Source organism: Drosophila gunungcola (assembly GCF_025200985.1).
Source record: "Drosophila gunungcola strain Sukarami chromosome 3L unlocalized genomic scaffold, Dgunungcola_SK_2 000005F, whole genome shotgun sequence".
NCBI classification, from domain to species: domain Eukaryota; kingdom Metazoa; phylum Arthropoda; class Insecta; order Diptera; family Drosophilidae; genus Drosophila; species Drosophila gunungcola.
This window is the reverse complement of record NW_026453180.1, coordinates 2,388,900-2,414,189: the sequence shown is the minus strand read 5'-3', so window position 1 is coordinate 2,414,189 and position 25,290 is coordinate 2,388,900. Positions and strand designations below refer to the sequence as shown.

Here is a 25,290-nt window from a genome sequence, read left to right as displayed (position 1 = left end):
GAAAAGCACAAGAAACATAAACAGACAATTAATCAACGTCCAAACATATTAAATGAAGCACCATAATATAAGTGGAGTCAATGGATGAGCGATGCGCTCAAGTGAGCTAATCATTGAATTTGTTGCGAGTTGTGAGTTTGTTGTGAGGGGCGATGTCAATCATACGCCCTGTGTGCCAGCAGCAATTGACAGACACGAGTCTCGCCCACGGGGCGTATGAGGAATGACCAGTCAGTCAGTTGTTAGTGAAGTGGATGTGGATGTTGGGATCCAGGATGTTGCCCCAAAAATTCCTTATCACAAAAAAAAAAGAAATAGCTCAAAAGTTGTACATTCCGCCTGCAAAACTTTTCGGCTGTTGCGAATTTGTTGCTGCGACAAATAGAAAAGTTTTCAATGTTTGTAACTTAAATTGTTTTGTGGTTTGACATGGCCACGACTGTTTCATCGCTAAGTGGCTTATGTGCCTTGGCTATTAAAATGTATGGCAGGTCCTCGGTCCTCATCCCCATCCGCATCTCCCCTCTCATCTTCATTCCCCTCCATGACTTTACCAAATTAAACACTTACCAAAAAGTTGCAGAGGGTCGAGCGTCGCTGAGATAAACAAATAATGAAATGAAATCAAATAATTTGCATTATGTCAAAGTTGAAAGTTGCTGAAACATTTTACTTGCCAGCGCGTGCTTAAGTAGAGGGCAAAACCAAATGGGAATAAATCTACAAAATCGGGGGAATTCGGCATTTATAAACTTGACAAAACTTTGGCGCGTGTTGGTGCGACCCATCGCAATAGTGCCCATCCATCCCACAGATTTCCTCCAACGAAGTGTTTACATTTCAGTTCATTGAACCAAATGTTAAATACAAGCCTTTCAAACAGAATAAATTATAATCAAATACCCGCCATCGATTGGTATTGAAGTGCAATGCGCAAATAAACTATGTTAACTACAAGTTTGTAAAACAGACAACATTTTAATTAAACTATTTGTAATTGGCACTGTATTACTCGTTTCAAGGGAATTTTTCCAAAGACCTATGCGCAATGAAAATATATTTACCGACATAAAGTGCATTTTCACTGGAGAAATTATTAAAGAATATTTTGTATGAAAATTTGAGATTTCTTGCGCATTTTTATTTAGGCATTCAAAAACTATTTTTTGCCATTAAGATTGCTTATAATCTTCAAAGCAACACAACTTAAACTCTAAAATAAAATATAAATTATTTAAAGCTTTTTATAATTAATCGTAATTTATTTATTAATTAGTTTTGTAACAATATATTTCAATTTTCTTGTCTTTAAGTTTTATTTAATTGTTGTTAAAGATTATCTATTATGTTTTTGTATATTTTGTTGTAACATACTATTTTTTTTTGGTTGTTACATTATGTAAGGAATAATTTTCTTTGTGTGCACATTGAAATATCTCAAGATGCATAATTTACAGCCTAAGGGAATAGTTCATTAAGCTGAATAGCTGATTGATGAAATACTTTAAATTGGATTTCCAACTATGCAAGTGCATTGCGGTACGAATGAGTATGTACTATATTTTACATGCACAAACCACCTCCGTAAATCGATAATCATCTCCAACTTTTCGTGTCAGAGGGCCATAAACACCATCCCTACGTAATTCAAGACATTCTGACGTCTGATGGGGATCAAAACAATGCACTTTTATGACTCTATTAAAAGGCCATAAAAATATATATTACAAGTTGATGGCATTTGGTCCAGTTGCCTTGCTGTAAGCGGATTTCGGGCTTAAAGTTGTTGCCACATTAATGCTCTTTTCTTCGAGGTGTGGGCACAAATTCCTAAAGGACCAGAGTAAATACCACAAAATGCCAGCAGCCAGACAAATAAAGTTTTGAAAATGTTCAATGGTTGGCAACAAAACTCTTGCCACTCCAGCGGAAAACACACAACACTTGCCAACTGCTGCCTATCAGTTTATTTAGCATTTAATCTGAATAATTAAACCGTCTCGCTTTCACTTTCCATCCCGTATCTCTGTTTTACCAATATGCTAAAGGGGGAATAATATTTGATTACTTTCAATAATGTCAACAGTAAATGTCGAGCTGTGGCTAATTTGAAATGTGCTTGTGCTGCAAATTGCGTTACTGATTTTCATTTATTTTGGCTCTTGCTTTATAGTAGTTTTTAATTTCCAAGAAAGGCATTTTATTGAGACTTTAATTACAGGTCAATAAAAAGCATTGATTATACATATTTTTTACATTTTTAAAATAGTTTTCTTACAAATCGTTGACTTGCTAAAATAAATATTAAACAATTAAAGAATATTTATTCTTCCAGTAATTTTCAGTGAAATTTTATTCTAGTTTTTATATTATTTCTTTATAATTTCTGATGATTTTCAAAAACTTGAAAACTGATTTCAAATTTTAATGGGTTTAAGGGCCTGAGTTTTGGCATTAACTTTCTAAGACTTTGCCAACTCAAAGTTTTCCTATTCATAAAGTCTTCTTTCTGTCTTATATTTATTGACGTCAATCTTTTCAATGGTGTAAGTTACAATGCATACTTTATTACTTTAACTTCCAGTCATTATGATTATTTATTTATTATGCTTTTGGCCTCTCACCCTAATTTGAACTCGGATTTCCGGGGATAAATTTTAATTACCACTCTCAAGCTATCAAGTTTATTTTCCTGCCACCCACATGGGAACATTAGGCAAATGCAAAAGGTTGAAGGGAAAAATGTATAAACAGATGAAGATGTCAGCCACTCTTGTCAACAACTCTTGTCAAAAGGCATTCTTTATGTTTCCCGCTTTTTCATCTTGAACTCTGTGCTTTGTTGCTGTTGAAAATTAACAACTTCATATGTCAGCCGTGATAAGTTCATGCCCTCCTGAAGGGCACCTACATATATACACTGATAAAAAATGGAACAGTAAAAATAACCATTTGTCTATTGAATCAAATATTTCATATATGTTTTATCTAAATTTAATATAAAATCAGAATATTAAATTAAATGATTGTCAAATTGCAAAATCTTATAAAACTAAAATTATTAAGTAACTAGTCAAGGTCTAAAAAGTAATTAAAATATTTGAATTAATATGTAAAACAATGATTTCATTATGAGTTTGAGTTCAATATGTTTCAAAAGTAAACTGTACTTTATAACTATTAATTGTTAAAATCTATTCCGAAAATATTATTAAATGGTTTAATATTTATCAAATACAAAAATATTTAAAGTGAGTAGAAATGTTTGGATTAAATAGATTTTTTTTTTTTAGTGTATAAACTGAGGGAGCGGCTTATGCGGCTTTATCATTTGTCGCGCATTACGGGGCGTATGCGTAATGTGCCAAGGCGAGGACTTTAAGCGTAGCTCATTTGCATGAATTGTTCCGCAGTTTGTTATTGTTGTGCTGGTGGTTGTTGTTGTTGCTTCCGCTTGAGGCTCTTATCAAGCATAACCAACACTTCATAAATTGTCTAAAATTAGCCATAAAACAAAGCAAACAACCGGGCCAAGTTGTCGTTGTTGTTGCTTGCTGCCACGGTTGCAACAATCTCAAGTGTGTAGCAACCTGTACAAACTACCCACCCACTCCAAGCTCGTAATGCTTTATTAAAGGCATCTCCACCATCGTAACCCCCATGGCAACTATATATATCCGGGGGGACTCAAGGGACTGGATAGCCAGATATGCTTGTTTTGGTTGCTCGCTGAAGTGGCTTTTTGATTTCCGTTGCCATAATTTATTATTTCTCCCAAAGCTAAGTAAAATAATTTGTGTAAAAGCATTGCCCTGGGAAACGTAAGAGAAGGGTCAGTCCTAAAAAACCAAAAAATAGTTAACCACCAAAGAACGAAAACAAAAACTGGAAAAACAGGAAGCAAAATGACTTTGCTTACTTCCTGAATTCCCTGACAGGTGACATTTTAATTGACAATGTAGTATAATATAACAAATAATCAATCGAATTAGTTTTTTTTTTTGTTTTGAAGGTCATTTTGTAGATCTAGAATATAGTTTGATTATCAGATTACATTTTTAGTTGAGCGTAATTATAAAATTTCGACCACATATATTTGAATAAAAATTCTATAAGTGCCAGCTTTTATTTAATTCTAAATTTTCTTCTAATTCTAAAACTTTCTTTGACCTATTTAAACCCAATCTCTAAGACTGTATATTAAAAAAAAAACAAGAATTACAGGCCCTTTATTTGGTTTTAAGAGCGAAGCAAGCAATAAAAAATCGATTAAATTTTATATATTACGAAATAAGATAAAACTTTCTATTCGATATTTGATTTTTATAGCGTTTGTAATAGCGGAACTAAAAACAAGGAAGCAATAAAAAAAATGATCTAAAATTCCCTTTTTGTGTTCTATTTTAAAAGCCAAAAGGAGAACTTTTAGGCAATAAAACTCTCAAGGATAAAGTGCGCATTCCAAGAATATATATAGATAGATAGATTTCTATTGTTGCATTGTTACATAAATTGTGCTATCACTTATATACCCAAATTTGTAAGAGGAAAGGAGCTTCGATGATAAACAAAAGGTGACTCAGGCGTATTTATTTACTTTGTGAATTTCGGGTAGCCACAACAATAGCCAAAACAAAAAACAAACCCAACCCAAGTTTTTACGCTACCTTAAAGATACAAAAAAAAACATAAAAATCCTTCCGCATTCGACGCGGTCGGGGTTAAAGTTTGAAGTTCGAAGGGGGTGTTACTTTTTATGGCCTGCAGCCGTTGTCGGCGTCTGATTGAGCGTGAAGTTGTAAAACTTAAGGAGTGCTAAGTGCCCAGTGGCCAGTGGACTGCTGCTCCTGTTTCTCTCCGGGATTATGGCCAATAAAGCACGCATGTCGGCGCCAGAACTTGGCTGGGCTAAAAAAAAAAGAATTAAATATGCCGGGGGGCTCCCCAGATGGCGACGTTTTGGAAGGTGTGCCCGTGGATAGTGTCCGCTCCAGAGGATGGAGTAGATTTATGAGTCGGTTAGGCTGGTCAAGTGGCAACTAGATGGAGAGACTAGCCCGGCTTACGAGCCACTTGTTCCTCATCCTTTTTTTAAGGTTGACCATAATTTATTTCGGCTAATAGGGGGAATGAGAGAAGGGTTAATCCCCAAACATAAAAACTTTATCTTACTAAAACACTCTCTAATCTTGGCCAAACATTAAAAAGAATTAAGAAAAACGGTTTGTTGATAATATAATATACACATTTTTAAATAATACAAATGTTGCACCCACTCATTAAATGGGTTATGATATACATCTGCGGTCAAATGAAAATAAAATAGAATAGACAGTAAATCATTGAAAAAAAAATAAAGATGTGAGCATTATTTACAAGCAAAACATATCGCGAAAAAATCGGCAAATCAGCACTTAATTCTATCACTATCTTAGCTCTATACACTTACTATTCCCGACATCTTGGCCGCCGTCTGAAACTTCTGCCTCAGTAACTATTGTGATTTTGCAGTGCGCAGTTCAGAAATTCAAAATCCTGCGGAATGGCGACCAAAAAACTGGGAATGGACTTTGTAAAAAATATGTCGGAATACGCGAGTGGCTCCAACGGATTTGATCGTGTCTTGAGAATGGTAGGATTAAAATAATAAAAAATTGAATCACTGAAAAAATAAGTCCAATATAAATTTATTAAAAAAAAAAACCTTATTAATACTGCAGATTAAAATAACCGGCGGTGGTGATGGTCGTGCCGTGGGAGAGTTCACTGTGCAAGAGGAGCATTTGAACCAGCAAGGAACCCTTCACGGATCTCTGACTGCCACAATTGTGGATAATTGCACAACGTACGCGCTAATGTCGAAAGGATCTCATCCCGGCGTGACGGCAAATTTAAATGTTAGCTATACTGCTGCTGCTTATCCTGGTGAAGTTATTGAAGTAGACTGCAACACTGTACGGGCCGGTAAGAAAATGGCCTATTTGGATTGCCTTCTGAGGCGCAAATCGGATGGCAAGATCATTGCCAAGGGAGGACAAGTCAAGTATATTCAATTCGACAAGGAAAAGCTGGATTTTTAAATAAAATGTGTGCATCACTTGTGAAATATCAAAAAAATTTTAAATAAACTAAATTGACCGCTTTTAAAAAACGGAATTTTAGTTTGTTATATATTGTAAATATAGCGCCTTGAAATGTATTGCTGAAGGGCATTCAGAGCGTAGTTTAGTATGTTCCGCATTCCTTGTTATTTCACGATATTTTCGTTTGCTAATCGTTAGCTGTTAACATTCTTCGAAAATCGAAGAGCTCTCAAGACCACTCACAGATAAATTAAATAAAAAACTTGAAGTGTTACCTTTTGATTGCTTTATAATTTATTAAGATCGGACTATTCTTGGCTGACTTCGAATATGGCGGCTATCTGTCAGAACTTAAGTGGATTGTTAAGTGTCTATCAAAATATCATTACCTGGGACTTGACCTTTAAGTGACTGATACGACTATCTTACTATCTATACAACTATATATCTTCAAACTCGTATCTAGTAGTTTTCGAATCTTCACAATCAAGTCGAAAAGTATTTAATTGCAGTTGTAGAAGCTAAAGGATGGTCTTTGGAACAACAACCATTCGCATAAAATGGGAACCCGTAAAAAAGGAGTGGAATTTGCTAAGCACATTACGGATATCATAACCAAATCCACGGGCTTTGAAAGTCGCCTTCATAAGGTTGGAGCACTCTATACGTTAAGTAGTTTAATTACCATCTTATCATTTATTTAATCTTAGATACAAATTTTGGATGGCGGCGATGGAGCCTGTACTGCCGAACTGAAAGTGGACCAGGATCATGTGAACTGGTATAAAACCCTGCATGGCGGCTATATCATGACCTTGGTGGATAATATAACCACCTATGCCCTGATGTCCAAGCCCTGTCATCCTGGAGTTTCGGTGGATGTGAATTTAAGCTTTTTGAATGGCGCCAAATTGGGTGACGACGTGGTGATTCAGGACAATCTTTCGAGGGTGGGAAAGTATTTGGCCTTCATTGACTGCACGCTGAAGCACAAAAAAGATGACACGCTCATAGCCAAGGGAACCCATCTGAAATACATAAAACTTGACTAAATTTAAGAGGTTCCGTTGAACCCTTAGGAAGCTACTTTAATAAATGGTTATTTGTCTTTAAAAATGGATGGCTACATTGTTGATGGGTAATGGATCTATATTTTTTTAAAATTCCACTATATATAGTCCAAAGTGCAGTATACATTAAATTGTTATAGATACTTACAATATTAAAAAAAAAAGTTTTAAGGAATTGGTACATCAAAAGTTAAAGGAATTTCCGAAACACGTTAAAAAAGGTCCAAACATTAGTTATTTTATTAAATTGTTGAACACTTAGGAAGCTACTGTCTTTAAAAAAAAGTGTAATATATTGTTAGTTCATTACCAGATTTAAGATTTTACATTTTGGATTTTTTCCACTTCCAAGAGGCAATTTTATTTGTATGGGATATTAATGTGCTTTATTTTATTACATGTGTAGCAGTACATTGTTAGTTTATTGTCAAATAAAAAAATAAATTGCCAAATTCAAATCTTTTATATAATTTCCTTCTATTTATCTGAAAAGAACAATGGGAAAAAAAACACACATTTGCCATTCTTTTTTGCTCTTATGTAACAAAAATATTAAACTGCTGATTCCTACAAATCCCATTTGATGACCCAATATAATAAACTAAGTCGTCGGAACAACAGCTGCTCGGTATCGTCGAAAACTGATTTCTCATATTCCCAATTTGTAGAGCCCCAATTTGACTTATTTGCGGCAATCAAATGAAGCTGCATAAGCATCACAAGTAAATTCAATATGTAAATTGACAAATAAATGTGAGTGTATGGACTTTTTGTGTGGACATGCAATAAATAATAAAGCCATATATACAACAAGTAAAAATGCAGTCAAATTATTTGTAAATCGAGAAATGAGAGAAAATGAGCAGAAGTTCAATAAGGGTTCCAGATGTTTTTTCATTATTATTGCGACTGGGTCACGCACTTTTTTTTTCTTTCTTTGATTTTGGTCATGGACAAAGCGACGCCTCTGTGGAAACCATAAAATTCGTACACATATAGACCGTATTCACCGAATAGTCTGGCGTCTGGATGTAAGCATACATTTTATGCAAAACGAATCAAAATCCAATTATAAACCAAAGGCATGTGTGTGCGTGTGTGTGGTGTGTGGTAGGATGGTGGCGCAATGGGGTCCTTGGGAGGGGGGTCCCTAAAGGACCAGTGCCGCCAACTGCAGCACAAAACCGAAACACAACAACACTTGGTCAGGCGGTAATGAAAAATTCAATTTGGTAAACAAAAGACGCCAACGAAAATGCGATTTAATATACATACGCCCATATGTGCGTGAAAATGCATTGAAACGCGGTTCTGCACTGAGATAAATTTTGCCGTCATAATTTTAAACTCTTTTGTAATTTATGTAGGGTTATTATTGAAAATGGAATATATATATATATATATATATATATATATATATATATATATATATCACACATAACATTTTTTGTCTTTAACATTTAACAATGTTAATTTAACAATGTCATGTACTCAGAAACACATAAGGGTTTGCTAAAATTGAAATGTTTTCTATATTTTAAAAATGTTTTGACCAATGACACTTTTTCAAAAAATTAGAACAAGTTATTGTTTTAAAAACTTGTATTATTTGTAATTATTATTTATTATTTAATTTATTTATTTCCTGAGCGTATGTAACGTATGTATTTACAGTATGTTCGCGTTTTATTGGCCCCAAAAACTTGGTGGGCTATGCAGCAATAAAACTGATTTGTATTTGCCAGCCATGACAGAAAACGGTGGTGTACTCTAAACGGTTTCAATGGTTTTTGCAAATATTCGCGAGCAAATAGTTTGAAGCCCGCAAATTTCGCAATAAACCATTAACTTTCAGAGGAAACATATGAGGAGCCACAACCACAAATTTTAATTTCCACAAAATGTAGTTTTGAGATATAAATATTATTAAAATAAGCAATAATTAAATAGCATTTCAATGCTCTTAAAAATGCCAAAAAATTGTTATAGGCATGCAAAACCTTATAAAAAAACTATAAATAGTTCACAGAAGAACCAACAAATATCAAGTAATACTTTAGAGGGATTTAGAGATTTTAGTAATTAATTTACTTACTAAATTATATATTTGTTTTCAAACCCGTATTGGATTTGAGGTATACAATAATATAGGAAATTATATTATTATATATTATAGATTATAAAAGTAGAGGAAATCAATAACTAACCACTAATAACCACACATTTTAATTTAATTAAGCAATAATTAAATTACATTTCAATGTCTTTAATGCCATAGATTTATTAAAACAATAAAAAGTACAATAAATGTACCAGTAACATTTCTAAAAAGTACAAAAAAATATTAAGAATTTAAGATTATAAATTATATGTCATAATTTGAGCAACCTCAAGAACTATATACTCGAATGAAGCCTTTATGAAAAATTAGAAAAAGCAACCAATTAAAAAAAAAACTTATTGACATATTTTTAAAACTATTTGACAAGTTGGGTTGAGAAAGTAATGCAATAATTAAAAGTATACAAGGATGAAGGACAGTATAAAAAGGTGAAATTAATAATACAGTTCTAGTGCCAAGCAAAAATTGAATTTGCCATGATTAGAAAAATTGAGCAGATGACAACGGTGGTGAGCATGATGGGAAATCCGACCACAAAGAATGACTTGAAGGTGATCTGGTAGCCATACTGGCTGCCAATAACCGCCACGAATTCATTGGCCATGGAGCCCAGCAGTGAACCACTGGCTCCGTAGCAGGTGCCAAAGGTGCTGGCCCAAATTAGAGGCAACAGGGTTACAGCCACCTTTTCGTGGTAGGCCAAGTCGATGCAGAGCTTCACCATTATGGCGGCCACTGCGGCATTGTCGATAAAGGCGGACATTATGGCCGATAGCCAGAGGACCAAAAGCATGCCCACCATATTCTGATGCTGTTCATCCACTTGTATGATGGCGGTGACGGCCTGCTTTCCCAACCAATGGATAAAGCCCAGGCTGTAGACCACCTCGGTAAGGACGAATAGTGAGGCCAGGTACAGCATAGTATGCCACTCGAGTCTGGCTAGAGTTTCGGTGAGATCCTTCTTATCGGCCAGAATGAGCAGCAGAAAGGCGGCCAGAATGGATATCCAACCCAAGGAGGCACCGGGAATGGCCCACGGCACCGATTGCAGTATGAAACAGGAGACGGCAAAGAAGAGGGCTAATAGCGATTGAACCAGCAGCATTTTCTTGCGTATCTTGTGATTTGCCTCTAGATGGGCCAGTGTCTCAAAATAGTTTGGTACTGGTCTGACGAAACTTCTGGCCGACTGCCTCCTTCTCAGTTCAGCAATTCTCAGCTGTATATCGAATGAGGGTCTCATCTCCTCCCGCCTTTTCTCGGTCAACTCCAATTGATTGTCGTCCAAAATAAAGATGCGATTGCCTAGGAACAGGTAGACCAAGGCGAAAATGGTGATCATGCAGACTACGGCAGCGGGGAGCATTTGAATCGAGAAGCGTATGAAAGACATTTTGGCCACCTCCTTATTGGTGGCTATAATTGCATTGGGTGCTCCACCCACTGGGGTCACAGATCCGCCCACATTGGCATACAATGCTAGGATGATTAAAACCAATGTGGTTCTTAATGACATGGCTTCGCATAGCCTGATGACTGGTGGACTAAAAAATAGTACCACAGTGGCATTATCCAGAAAAGCCGAGGTCAGGCCAACCACCACGCCCAAAAGGGCGATTAAAAACCAGGGATTGCCCTTGGAAATTCGATAGGCCACCACGGCCAGGTAGTCGAAAAACCCTGTCTCCGCCATCAGACTCATCATGATCATATTGCCGAGGAGCAGCATCATTGACTCCCAGCCTATCCAGGAACTTATCGTTGCAAAGGTAGGTTTATTTCCCAAAACCGCTAGGAGGGCCAGTCCGGCACTGGCTACAAGAAGCGTACACAAAGTGCGATCCGCCAGTTCCCAAACAATAACCACATAGAACCCAATTACCAGAAAGGCGGCGTACAAATTGACATATTTTGCAGTCATTGGCCGGGTGTCCACTGTCATATGCAGACCTACTGGATAATCACTCATGCTCTCAAACGAAATCACCGTTTTGGCAAAGCCCCAATCATGAGCTCCTGAAATTGAATAGAATAAATATTGGACAATAAGACTAAATTGTATCATTCTTATTTAAATTGCAAATACAAAATAATAATAATAACAAAATAATATTAAGCAAAAAGCAAGCTAAAAATAATGTTTAATAAAAAACTGTAACAAAATATTTAAAATGACTGATACTTAAATGTTCTGGGTTTTCTTTTTACCAGTGTGGCCCATTGAATTTTCCAGCGCCCTTATCTCATACTTTCCCGATAGAGAAAAATGGAAGATCTTTTTAACCTGTCGGTACTTTCTAATATCCCTCGTTAGATATACATTCCACCTGTGTGTGCGCAAGTAACTTCGATTAAGATGAAAATCCCACCATTCCAAACGAACAGCCACTGCGGAAAAATTACTAGCTTTAATCAGATGCTTCGTAAGATATTTGTTAATGGCTCCGCGCAGAAATATCTTAACGGTGTCCTGTTCCAATTTCAAGCTCTTGAAAGTCGTCTGATTGGGCATCACGGTCACCAAAGATTCATTGAGCTGATTCGTATCATATGTAAGCAGGACGCAAGTGAAAACGATCCAGATTCCCACTAAAATGGTCAACTTGATGATCAAACAGATATATCCCTTTGTGGTTTCGGGCTCTCCCCTTCTAGTTCCCTTGCGACTGACCGGTACATCATCCATGATATATACGAACTCGTTACGAAAATCACATGAAAATCTGGTTTGAAGGATAAGTCAATCTTTCTTTCAATCTCTTTTTCACGTTTAAAATAAACAAAACTAGACTCGTGTAAGGTAAAACAGAAATATATAAACAAATAATCATTTTAAATTCATATCTAAAGTACAAATCTGTTTATATAACAATCTCGTAAAAAAAAAATATATTTATATATTGACTTGAACTCAGCATGGTTTCAGTTTATTTATAAAATAATAATAATAATCAATAAAAATCTATACGAAAATCACATGAAATTTTGGTTTCAATATTTTTTTTCAAACTTTCATTCGTGATTATAACAATAAATATTGCAATGAACTTAAATAAATCTAAAACAAGTCTAGACCAGTCCAAAAATATTGGTATAACAAATGTTACAAAAATAATTTTAAATTCCTATTTTTACTTTATTATAAAAAAAAGAGGAACTTGACTAACATTTCTTTAATACAAAATTTGTCTATAGAAACTTCTACAAAAATTAATTGGTCACAAATACTAAAAAAGCCATCCATTTGATTCGAAATACGATTATGATGAAAACAAATATCATTATATACTGGTTTAGTTGTGAAAAATACTTTCTATAAAATTTTTACAGTCAACACCCAAGCAATTATTGTCAAGAATGGAATAGAGCAGATTTATAGACCTTAAAAAGAAAATGGAACTTCAACTGTCATTTATCTTCAAATGACTTTTAATGTATTAGCTCAAACCGATTTAGGACACTGGAGATTTCTTTCGTTTATTCCATTTGAATTTTCAGAAATTTTCTGTTTTAGACGAGGCAGAAGTTGTGACAAAAGCTGTTGACTGCACAACTTGATTATGATGTGTGGTCTGGGCTAACTTAATAAGAGAACTCAATGCATTTACTTAACAATTTCATCCAGACATCCTGTGGGTACTGAGGATAAAGTTGTTCAAATGCAAAAGGAGAAAACTTGAGCTCAGTGTAAGTAGGCCAAAGTAGTTGAAAGCCATTTTCCCAGCTGACAATCAAAAATGTAGATATGATATATGGCGAGTGGGTGGGTGGCGTAAAAAGCAGAAAATGTTGCATTGCAAACTTTTTAATAATGCCATACAAAATGGAAAGAGAATGGAAAATCCAACATAAAGCCGAGACATGGGAATGATATATATATGAAAATGGACAAAACAATATTTGATGCATGGCAAATCTAAAAAAATTGTTGTTATTCCTGCTTTAGCGTTTGAGGAGCAAGTTTTCTAGCCAAACAATGGGTGTCATTCAAGGGGCTTAGTCATGCGTAAAACATTCTGCAAATATGCAGATTATTTTCTTTAATATTTTCTTGAGCAATTTAAGTTAAATTTTCCATTTTCCCGTCAGCACTTATAATCCACTTTAGTTTTTCCCCCCAGCATGCACATAAATCCAAATCAGCTTTTTCAGTCTGGCCAACGTGTGAAATTCTCCGTCACCCGTCAGATCCCCCGGCAATCTGGAACAATTTCCCCATTTTATTCATTCTGTATTTGCACTTTTTTAATTCCTACAACTGGGGTGACGTCAACTTTAAATGGCAGCGTGGTTAATTGGAAATGAAGTGCAATACAGACTGTCTGAGATCTGCTTCAAACGGCAGTCAGCCGTCAGCGGGTAATGAAAATGGTCACCGACCCATGCAGGTGTTGGTTGCCTAGGCAGTTAAATAGGATTTCCACATACCCCCAACACAGCACATTAATTTGTATGACGACTGAATTGTGTCTGGAATTTTTTTGGGAGGAGCAGGAGTATGTATTTTCCACCCTGCAAGAAAATAATGCGAAACATATAGTATTTTTTAAGGAGAAAAATCGGATGTTAATTTAAATTTAAAGGCGCAATTTGTTTCTATATTAATCTCGTTTATAGACAATATATTTAGTTATATTTAGGCCTACACGAGTTGAGTTTATTTATTATATATAAGTATATGTGGTCAAACAAACAATGCAGGCAGTTCTCATTTAATTCAAACTCTTTCGACAAAACCTACGCGAATTCTTCAGTTTAAGATTCTCTAACATATTCACAAAGGCGGGGGTGATTGCTCAAGTTAGCTTAGCTGACGTTGAAGACTAGTATTTTTCCAAATAAATATTTTTATCTTTTTTTCCACTGTGTAGTAATTTAATTTAAACCAAGAATTTTATGGGCTTATGCAATTTCAAGCCTAGTTTTGGAACTTTAGGCCTCGTGTTGATGTTTTTTCGGCACCATCCGATGTCGTTGGCTAATTAGTCAAATATTAGGAGTGTGGGGCAGCGGGTTACGCCTGATGCCAAACATTCTGACCCCAAGCAGAGCACATATTTTGTCACCTTGACGTTACAGGCAAATGTCGACAGCTGGCAAAGCAAACCCCAAACGAGTTAGAGAACCGAGAACCCAAAACCCAAAAACAAGACGACAGCCGAGGAGACACTTTGACAGTTGCTCTGTCGCTTGAATTTCGCACGGGTCACGCCCACATTATGTCTGTGTATGTAGTACACTGCGATTTTATTCGCCTTGGCCCTTAGGGGCAATCTAATAAATATACCCTTGCAAAAAAGGGGTTTGGCTTAAGAAACTACTGAAACAGTTGGAAGCTCAAAATTTTCTGTTGTCAATCTGAGACAATTATTCCTTCTTTTTTTAGGAGTTTTAAGAATCTAGATCTAAATCTGATTATTATTGTTAAAGGTAATAATTATATAAAGGAAATATAATGTTTTATTACAAAGTATAGCTTTAAGTATAAAAAAAATTAAATTTTTATAAAAATAAATTTTAATTCCCTATAAAAACAAGAGCTTAATTCTGGCGTTTTTAAACATCTGGTTATTCTTGTCAAAGGATATAAATATGTTATAACAAAATTTAGCTTTAAAACTCTTATTTCAAAGCCAAAAAAAGTGTATTTAAAAAAATGAACATATAATTTTGTTGTTTTTGGGTATTTCTTACATTGTTTCTCAAACAGAAAAATAATTTTAAAAACTGTTTTAAAACAAAATCACACAGCCATCAATTGATCAAAGCTAACAAACATTTTTTTTTTAATTGTTTCGTAATGTTTTTAATAAAACTTCTAAATCCCTTAGCTATTTTAGGGTATTCCCGCTTTTGACTACCGAAATTACCTTTCGCCACCCATTATGTGATTGCGTATGCGGCTTTTCCACCAAAGGTGGCCAAAGTATCAACTCGGAGCGTTCTGGAAGGGCCTTAGAATGGCTTAGGCTCCCTTCCAGCAGCTCATTACTAAATACCACCGATGCAGTGGCAGTGGCAATGGCAGTGGCAGTAGCAGCTGCTGTTAAACGCCTTTGAAGTCGACTGAGCCCAAGGAATGCCGGGACCCATGAAACCCAAGGATCCTGGGATCCCCAAAGCAGATGATGATGTGGATGAACGAAGGTGGTTCTCGGCTAACTGCGTAAGTGGGCTTATTTGAATTTATTGTGGTTTCGACATCGTGGGCGTCGCGCATGAGACTTGGATCAAAAACAATAATTTACTTGATTTCACTTTCCGCTGCGCCTCCATTTGCCATTTCCCACTTGCCATTTTCCATTCGATATTTCAAGGGGGCGTGGCAGACGGCTCAAATTGTCTGGAATTAGTGGTGGAAAATGGTGAGGATTATTATTCAGGCTCCCTTGGCTAATTGCCATTTGGATGGCATTAGCTAATGAAAAGTTTGCCAATTCAGTTGAAAACCAAATCAAGGGGTTGCAAACCGTTCGTCTGAAAACTTATTTAATTCCTGAAAAAATACATCGAAAATCTACCTATTTTCCCAAGAAATTCGTATCCTGAAAATTGGAAAAGTTCTCGGATTGATTAATCGCTGCAATAAATTCTGCAAAATTCAATAGAAATTTCGGTTTATTCCGGGCGCTAACATATGGAAAAACTCTTCAACTCGCTAACTGATTTATGAGCGCATGTAAAGCGATTCTCTGCGCAAAAGTTGGGCGGCAGAACTTTTCTGTTTGCATTATAAAGATGTTAATCCCAGTGACAAGTCCTCCGCCTCCTCGCAGGATTATACCAACTCGGCAATATCCTGACGTCAGTCTGGTCGCCAGAACAATAGGAAAATAGCAAAAAAAGCAAAGCAAAACTCTTCAACAAGTGCTCATAAATGCAAATTGTTTATATGTAGTGGTTGTTGCTGCGGCTATTATATATATGTAATAATCATTTTTTGTTTCTTTATTGTGGATTATGAAAATGAGACTGGCCATTTGCATAATTGATATTTAAAATGGGAACAAGAGAATCAGAATAGAAGTAGCAACTTTTAGCTTGCCTTTAATTGAAAAATAATAAGTATATATATTTACTGACTGGGGATAAAAAGTAGGCGATTCTCAACCTACGTGTGGACACATGGCATTTCATTTTATATATTTATGGCCTGAGGGGAAAATTTCTTGGGGGAAACCGAAAGGAAAAGCGATGGGGGCAAAGCATTTCGTCTGGCCTGGTGAAAAGTTAATGATGTCGCTAGCTGGGAGCACACATATTTCCACATTTACGTTTGTAATTAAATTTTGTAACAACTGCCAGGCATTCCGGAGTAATTGCATTTACCAGTTACATATAGACACGTGCTCAATTTCGGGTCCTTTTAATATGCAATTTAACGGTTATCGTTAGCCGTCTTGTCCAGAAATGGCCATCAAATTTGCGTTTCATCTTGCCACAAAAGGTAATATTATTTTAACAACATTTTACACACAATTTACTGAGGCTAAGGATACCTGAACGTTTATGTTGATTATAAACATAATTATTTTTTGGTAGGCTTTTAATTTTGTCATAATAACTTCTTAATTATTTATTTAAAAATTGACTTATATATTTAAAAGAATTTTATATCCCAAGGAAGTATCGTTCACATTAATGTTCCGTTAGAATATATATTTCATAGAGTAAAATTTATTTTATATTTAAAATATATTTTTAGTTAAATATTTAGATAATCTTTGTTTTAAAGTTTTAAAAATAGAAAAAATAGAATTAAATGGAAAATAAACCTGTATAAATAAAAATATATAATTTTGATCAACAAAACTCACTTTAAAAATACAGTAGCAGTTGATTACGCACTCGTTTCCGGCGATGCTATTTATCCTTTCAACCATAATTCGATTTGGTTTAATATTTTTTTTATTAATGCCGCACGTCATTCGTTGAGCACAACAATCAGCTCGTTAAATGCATGTTGCGTGATTAACTAGGCGGTAAAATATCGAATGAACATGTGCTGCATAGTATACCATAATTCGCTTTCAGGGAACAAAGGTTACTTTTGTTGATATTGTTATTGACTCTGTTCTTTCTTTCAATTTTCACCTTTACAATTCGCTATTAAAACATAAATAGAGGGATGTTGCATTGATTAACATTAATTAAATCAAAATTGAATATTACTTTACACTTTAAGAGCTTTGTAAATGTTTTCAGATTTTAGTTATCTCAGTTAATTATATGTTCAAAGAAATTTGAACATGAAAGCCTTTTTGAAGAGGAAATGCTATTTTCTTAGGAAGGAATTTTATATATTTATGTAAACCTACAAGTTTTTCAACAGAGTTATAGATTTAAATTATTTATTAAGAAATTTGAAAATTAACGTATATGAGAGGAAATGCACTTCACATATTTAAAACATTCTTTAATGTTAATTGTACAGTTTATAGTTACTCAACATTAACTAATGTAAATCGATGCAATAAAAGGTAAAATGGTTTTATATAATAAGCTCAATAATATCTACAGTTGATATTACACTAATTGGGATTTCATTTACTGAATTTAATGCAAGTGTCAAGTAACATAAAGTGGATTAAAATATAGGAATGGCTTATATAATTTTTGATTAAATTGTCAATGCATGTAAAAAAGAAAGAATTTATTAACTTGTTTCTATTTTGTTTATCTCAATTTCGCAGTTTAAAGTGACCCTTTTCCATGGTCCTTTCATCACCAAAACAAAAAAACTGGCGACAGTTTTTCAATGCCCTTTTTTGGCTTAGTTGTTTTTTAGGCCCATCATCATCATTAGAGACAACCCACGTTTCTTGTCTAGCCGCTTGTCTCATTTGTTTTTGTTTCATTTATTGTGTCGTTTGTTATTTCTAGAGTTCTTCTGTTTTTTTATTTGGCCTTGCCGGCAGTCGAAAGGGATATCGTCCAAACTTTGGCTAATTAATGGCAAATTTTCCTGTCTTTTGCTGCCGAAACCCACTTAAATTGATCGATGACATTAAACTGTTGTCATGTCAAACAAGTGAAACAAAAATGCGAATGAATTGTTTGGCCTAGAAAAATATCTACTCATAGTGGAAAAAAGTAGGCGTACAAATATAAATATTGGTGAGCAACCACTAATGATGTCACATTTTATGGGCGTACATTTACTACATTGCGATACAAACATAAAAGTGATTTTTACAGATGTGTGGTTTTTGGAAATACATTGCAAATGTTATGTGTTCTTAAGCGGCAAAATGGTATTGTTCATTAGGAAAAAAACTTTTATACAATATTTATTGACATGTTGCTTACATGTCTTGTTTAAGAAGTTTGATACATGCTTTTTATTTTTGATGATATTTATATTTAACTTTTATAATATTGTATTTGATTTGTAGTTTTAGCTTTAAAGCATAAAAGCTGGTCATTAGCTTAATATTAATTAATTATCTTATATATAAAATTTCTTAGCTTATAAGAAATTGTTTCATATAATTATTTTGAGTTGTTCTATATTTAAATTGTAGTTTTCTCTTAAAAGCAATTTTCTCTATACATGTGTTTGTCTGCCGTGGGTATTTCGATTTAATCAGCTTTATGGCCGCCAGAAGCTTGACTTAGGAATGGTAACCCAGAAGCTTACGAGTTTAGTGCCAAATTTTGCGTATCCGCCTCCATGAAATGATTCCGCAGGCCATAACTCTTGTCGTCAGCCATCATTCACCATATTGCGGTGGCTGGTGGATGGTGGTTGGTGGATGGTGGGTGGTGGATGGTGGGCGGTAATGTCGGGGTCACCACCACCCACCCACTTCCCATGAATGACGGCGGGTCAGATGACTCTAATTGATTCGTTTTAAGCGCAATGATTGCGGTTTTTGGTCGATTGCCAACATCGATCAATTGGAATTGTGGGTCGGCTGTGTGTTCATTAGATGTGTCATAAAACCTCGGCCCAAAAACCTTTTTTGGGCGGCGCAAATAATCTAATTAAGCAGCCCCAGATTGAGATTGCGGCCCATAAATAAGGCAATCTCAGTGCGAAGGGTAGGTCATTAAATTTATGGCCACTGACCGGACCGAATCAAAGAATTTCATTTAGATTTTAATGGCCCAACTCCTTGAGCAGATCCTGTGCAAATACTGATAAGCCGCTACGAATTTTGTCTTAAAGCGAAAAATCAACATGAAGTTCGCTGCCACTGCCAATTAGCATATTTTACAATTAATTGGTAAACAGCGTGTGCTTTTATTATTTCTTATCAGGGCATTCAACTTTCCGTTCACCCCGGTGAACAATGATAAGTGTTAGTAGTGCCTTTTAGGCCTAAGTCAGGGGTAAAAGTCTCGTGTTGGCAATTAACTCGCCAAGGATTATCGGATGTAGTGGGTGAAAAAAGTTTATTGCCCTTTGCCAGGCAAAGGTGTCATAAATCAGATGGGAAAAGAGGTAACGGAAAAAAGGGACTTTTGTTTTAGTCAGGAAGCGATACGGAAGTTAAGGATTATAATTTTAGAAAACAATTAACTGTATGATTATTTAATTAAATTTGTTATAATATTACCTCTTATTTGTTATCAATTAAAGAGTTTTATAAAATGTACCGAAATTAAAAATACACAGCTAACATGACTTTAGGATTTACCCGCTCTATTGTCAACTTAACTTAATGATAGTTTCATAAAATAACCAATATTATTTATTAAAAAAGCATTGTGAAATTTAAATTAAAAATATTTTTCTGATTTAAAGACTTGATTTTTAAAGATAAAATTCATTGTAAAGTTCCTAATACTGCTCATATTAAATTATATTAATACAATTTAAATACAAATACAAATACAATACAAATACAAGTACAAATACAGATAACAGATTTAAAAAAGTTTTACTTAATTTACGACCTTAATGTGTAAACATGAAAACATTTTTGTATTTCTTTGTTGTAGAATTTCTTAAATAATTTTAAAAAATCGAGTTGGACTAAAACATAAAAGACACAATCAACTTACCCACTCTATTGTCATACTACTCACTTTTTGGCTTTTTTCTGCATAATTTCTACCTTTTCATGCTATTTCCTTTATTATCACAAACAAAACAGTTGTGTGCTAACGAAATTTAATTGAAAATTTTAAAGATATTTGCCCACTTTGCATCAAAGTAAATTGCCAGAAAACCATAGAGAGGCAAGGGCTGGCTGACTTTAGAATTTATTTAGTTGAGCAAACAGACGGGATTAATTTTGTGCATAGTTGTCAGCCGTTTGGCCAAAATGTGAATGTAAATTTCTGGGATTTTCGTGCAAAATGCTGGCCTGGGTTGAATGCTTAATGATGATTCAATTGAGGGACTTTTGCGCTATTCCTCCCAAATCCACAGACTGAGTCTGCTCAACAGTTTCTTATTCATCGAGTGCATTTTATGGGTATTTTATGCAAATTAATGGACCTTTAAATACAAGCATGGCGTGCCCAAGGATATAAATGAACCAAGCCAAACCAATCAAGCTTCAGGCAATGACTTCGACGGGGATTTGGCCAGTATTAAGTGTAATACAATATTGGGATAATTAATTTGTGAGTACCATGTAAGGCGACACTTGAATTCGTGTTCGTTTGGAATAATCGAATTACACAAATGGCTTTTTGTCTATGGTACACTGAGGAAAAGTTTCCGTTCGCTTACCTTTTTGCATAATTATTGAAAAATGCCGCCAGCATCAAAGTTTTGTGTCTGCCGCTTAATTAATTCTCAATTGATTTTAGGCACACGCTGGCGGCAGCCAACTTTTGAGAGACTTGCTCCCGACGTCTGGGCTGAAAAGTTTTGCAGGACCTCTTTCCCTAACTTTCGTTTCATTTTTCGAACTGCAGTTGAGTGGATGCATGTTATTGGCCAAGTTTTCCCTAATTTGCTGGCCCGTACTGGAAGTTCTAATTATTATCACTTTGCCTTGCTCATCTGCTGCCTTCCTCTTGTTTAACTGGCAGTTAATTGATATTAAGTATACGCAGCGTGGGCGCTGCAATTTCTGTCTACTCTTTGGGCATAGTTCGGCCCTGCCAGAAACTAATTGCCAACGTTAGGAGAGTCCTGGCATAGGGTTTAATTAAGACCTTTGATGAAACCTGACACATTGACTTGGCAAGCAGGACCTCCCCTCCTCGCAGTCTGAACATTTTTAATTTACTTTTCCCTGTCTCAACTTTCGGCCAAAGTTTTACTTCTTGTTGGTCGCGTTTTATCATTTTTTTTCATTGCTGGACAAGCGCGGAAATCGCGGAAAATTGCAGGAGGTAAGAAAGGAAGACAGTTGAGCAAACTGCAGCAAATCGCTGGAGAAGACATGCAAACACTGGCTTTGCGTATCCTTTAGTCAGCAGTAAATCTCACGGGCAAGCGGTGGGCCACTTTTATTGCCACTTCCATCGTGCATCATCTGCTAGGAAAGCAGTAGAGATGGAAAGTATGTTAGCTAAGTTACTGAGGTACTTTTTTAAACATGTAATTTTGATAATGTATTAAATTATTAAATTATAGTTAAAAATGTCAACTTATATATAATTTTTATCATCTATGTTAAATTAAAATTAAAATTAAAATTATTAAATTATAGTTAAAAATGGCAACTTATATATAATTTTTATCATCTATGTTAAATTAAAATTAAAATTAAAAAAAAAAATAAATATGCTCAAATAATCCATTTTTTTTTATAGTGACTTATGCAATAACTAATAAGCCTCTGTACTTGAATCCCTTGAAAAATTTATAAATAAAACATTGAAAATTACTAATACTACATATTCTCGAAAAACGTATATTAAGAAAATTAAAACGCAGTTAGAAAAGGTGCACTTTAGTTGTTAACAATATCTGGTTCCTTTCGATTATTTATAAGAATATTGAAATTGTACCTTTTTTAGTTAAAGAGTACTCTTTCCATCACTGTAAAGCAAATGGCGGTAATCGAAATTCCCAACACGGCTTCACAAGTTCAAGGACTCGAGATTGTTTTTATACGCTCTTTCTGTCCTTTTTTATGTTATTACATTTTGCTGTGAGTCAACTTAAGGTGCGATAATCTGGCAAGTGGTTTATGCTAATAGGTTCGCTAGCTTGTTGTGGTTTGTTTATACATGTTTGCAGTCCGAGTCCAAATGCAATCATTATTTATGGCACCCCTAAGTCCAATTTGAACTAAATGCTAGCAACGAAAGCAAATGGGAGTCGCAAAAAAGAATTCAGAATTATGAAAATCGTTAGCTACGAATTTTATTTAAAGCGTATTTTGATTTTAGTCACTGTGACCGCAGTGAGTAAAACATTCTGGAAAAACTAATTATTAGAATTGTATTTTTAATATGAAACGAGATGAAAAGACTTGACCTTTAGAGATATCTAACTTTTTAATTTTTCTGAGAGCTGCTTAATTAAGTTCAGAGGAAGATGAACATTCTGAAAAATTTTATTGTATAAAGCTTAAGTGTATTTTCGTTTTTGCTTGCATTTACCAAAACAAAACTTTGTTTTCTGCTACAATTAGCCAGATAACATTTTTGTGTTTGAATTTACCCTCATTTTAAGGCTTACTAAAAACTAAATTAGTTTACACTGGATAAGTTTTAATTACCACACAGCTATGAATAAAATCTAGGATACATAAAAGGAAAATAAATCTAGCTATTAAAAACTGAATGTGTTCTGTCCGTAGTGAATTCTGTTTCTAGTGAATGCAGAAAAATAGCACTCCACACAAAAACCCATTTATAACTCCACAATCAACGGGATTAACAGATGTAAAAACACTGAGTCCAAACTAATGATAAAATGGGGCAGCCAACAAATGAACGGAAGTTGTTATGCAAATTCAGGCTTTTCTGCGAAAATCCCCTTATCGGTCACCAGATTCTGTGTACCATCAGACCCGACATGATCGAGGTCACCAACCAAAACGGCTTTGTGGCTCATGCAATTACAGGCCAAAAGCCGCCAACTCTCTGCCGACCACTTTCAATCTATGCATACTGTTTAAGCCCCGGCTGCAGCCGCTTAAAAACAAGCAGATAAAATGGGGAAGCGGGAAGAGAAATCCATGACAACTTAAGGCGATTGAAATGTCAACGAGCGGGGATGTCGACAGAGGATATAGCCCCCCCTGTTCCATCCAGGCTATACCACAATTTTTATTTCAGCGCTTCTTTTTCGGAATATTTTTTGGTCTACTATCATTCCAAGGCTATAGCTGTCATTGCGGTTAGCAGAAAATATGAAAAAAACCAAAAAATTAAGGGTACGGATGACCGTTGAATGCTCTACAAAAATGCAAATGCCTTCAAAAATCGTTTTCTTAGAAATTACCTAGTTTTTACATTTATTTTTATAGCATGGTCACAGTTTGTTTTTTTGTGTGGAAATAAAGCGACTAGCTATATAAACTAGGCAAATTAGTTTTAATACAATAAACCATTAAGTAAAATCGAACTTAATAAACATAAATAACATAATAAAAATGTTTGTTAACCTAAAAACTAATTTTATTTTTTAAAAATAAACTAAAAAGTTATAATAAGAGCAGAGAAATTTGGCATTTTCCTAAAGTAAAAACCCATATGTCGCTTTACACTTACCTCCCTCAATGTGTGCTATTTTTTATGTATGCATATTTTGGCAAATTGCCCGCGTCGTACGCGGCGTATGCGTAATATGCATCGCACCCACCAAGGGTCCTTGAAAAATCTCTCTAATAGCACTTTAGAAGCTAAGTGAAAATGTTGAAGCATCTATTTTTTTTCAGCAGCCAGATGACTGTTACCATGACAGCATCGTCTTAATGAAGCCAGTTAATTGTTACACATACGCCCCGGTGCACTTTGCACAATTAATTTTAAAAATTCGCCAAAAGGCTCGAAAAAATTGAAAGTTTTTCCTCCTCAGCCCGCCAATTAATGGCAGAAGCCAAAAAGGAATACTTGGCCATTGTTTTCTTAACTTTTATTTTGTCTACGACCCGAGTAGCAGATTAATTAAGGGTATTTTCGTACTTGATGCCCTTTTTTGTGTTGCCAGCTGCGGGAGTGAGCAAAAAGTTTTAAGAATATTGTGCTGCTGAACAAACTTTGCTCGCACAGACGCACATAGTTGTTGCCCTCTTTTTTTCTGCTTGAATATGTTCTCTATGTTCGACCACTTTAAGTTGAGTTGCCGTCAGATGGTGGAGTCAGAAAATGTTGAACACATTTTCACACCACCGACACAAGTGGCTACAAACCATCACTATATAACTAAACCGAGCGTGCACAGAGCAAATAAATATTCAAGTAAATAATCCATGAGTTGAAAACGTTTTGTTTTTAAGCCTTAACAAGATTTGCACGCGATCACATAAAATTTAATTACCAGTTAATAATAAATACTAAATGGCCTTGAAAATATTATAAGTATTTAAATAATTCGTTTTAGTTTAGGGCCAATAATTTGTTAAGGCCCGTTTTTTAAACGTATATAAAATTAGGTTTCTAAGTCTTAAAAAATCATAATAAATCCAACTAGTATCTTAACTTATATTTATACAATTTTATTTAAGATCAGTAATTTGTTAAAGACTTTTTTAGTTAATTAAACTATATTTTTAAGTCTTAATAAATCGTTATAAATATGTTTAGGTCTTATCATTATTATTATTAATTAAAAATTAATAATTTGTAAAAGACGTTTTTTAATCTACTTTAGTGTACAAAATTAAATTTTAAGAAATTAATAAATCATAATAAATATTTGTTGGTCTTAATTAATCCAGGAAGTTTTGTCTTAAAGGTTATTTAATTTTTTTACAAATAACATATATTGATATTTAGGAAAGACACATATTTCAGCTTAATTCATGTTGTACTTTTATTTATGTATATCTGAGTTAAATTATTTAATATCATAAATATTATATTTAAGTGTATTGTTAAGCCAGGCTTTAGTATCCTAGCATGTCTTTCTCTGCAAACGTTTGCCTGCATG

At 34.6% G+C, this 25,290-nt stretch overlaps 3 protein-coding genes across 3 annotated transcripts; 2 read left to right on the top strand and 1 right to left on the bottom strand.

Moving 5' to 3' along the window:
* The first annotated feature begins 5,506 nt into the window (after positions 1-5,506).
* Positions 5,507-6,158, top strand: LOC128259223 (acyl-coenzyme A thioesterase 13-like). The gene is made up of 2 exons (XM_052991473.1): positions 5,507-5,632; positions 5,721-6,158. Exons 1-2 carry the CDS (start codon positions 5,543-5,545, stop codon positions 6,078-6,080), a joined length of 450 nt encoding a protein of 149 aa, XP_052847433.1. The 5' UTR covers positions 5,507-5,542; the 3' UTR covers positions 6,081-6,158.
* A 458-nt stretch (positions 6,159-6,616) lies between these two features.
* On the top strand, positions 6,617-7,155 carry LOC128259293 (acyl-coenzyme A thioesterase 13-like). The gene is made up of 2 exons (XM_052991595.1): positions 6,617-6,733; positions 6,794-7,155. The coding sequence occupies exons 1-2, from the start codon at positions 6,644-6,646 to the stop codon at positions 7,133-7,135; spliced, it is 432 nt and encodes a 143-aa protein (XP_052847555.1). The 5' UTR covers positions 6,617-6,643; the 3' UTR covers positions 7,136-7,155.
* Positions 7,156-9,698: 2,543 nt separating this feature from the next.
* LOC128259153 (P protein) lies at positions 9,699-12,019 on the bottom strand. The gene is made up of 2 exons (XM_052991350.1): positions 11,487-12,019; positions 9,699-11,294 (listed from the first exon to the last, which is right to left on the bottom strand). Exons 1-2 carry the CDS (start codon positions 11,962-11,964, stop codon positions 9,724-9,726), a joined length of 2,049 nt encoding a protein of 682 aa, XP_052847310.1. The 5' UTR covers positions 11,965-12,019; the 3' UTR covers positions 9,699-9,723.
* Positions 12,020-25,290: the final 13,271 nt, after the last annotated feature.

What these genes read in the sequence shown, in the direction of transcription:
- LOC128259223 (XM_052991473.1), top strand. Translation starts at nt 5,543, where the DNA reads ATGGCGACCAAAAAACTGGGAATGGACTTTGTAAAAAATATGTCGGAA. An exon ending in TTGATCGTGTCTTGAGAATG is followed by an intron (nt 5,633 to 5,720) that starts GTAGGATTAAAA and finishes TTAATACTGCAG; the next exon opens with ATTAAAATAACCGGCGGTGG.
- LOC128259293 (XM_052991595.1), top strand. Translation starts at nt 6,644, where the DNA reads ATGGGAACCCGTAAAAAAGGAGTGGAATTTGCTAAGCACATTACGGAT. An exon ending in TTGAAAGTCGCCTTCATAAG is followed by an intron (nt 6,734 to 6,793) that starts GTTGGAGCACTC and finishes ATTTAATCTTAG; the next exon opens with ATACAAATTTTGGATGGCGG.
- LOC128259153 (XM_052991350.1), bottom strand. Translation starts at nt 11,964, where the DNA reads ATGGATGATGTACCGGTCAGTCGCAAGGGAACTAGAAGGGGAGAGCCC. An exon ending in AAATTCAATGGGCCACACTG is followed by an intron (nt 11,295 to 11,486) that starts GTAAAAAGAAAA and finishes ATTCAATTTCAG; the next exon opens with GAGCTCATGATTGGGGCTTT.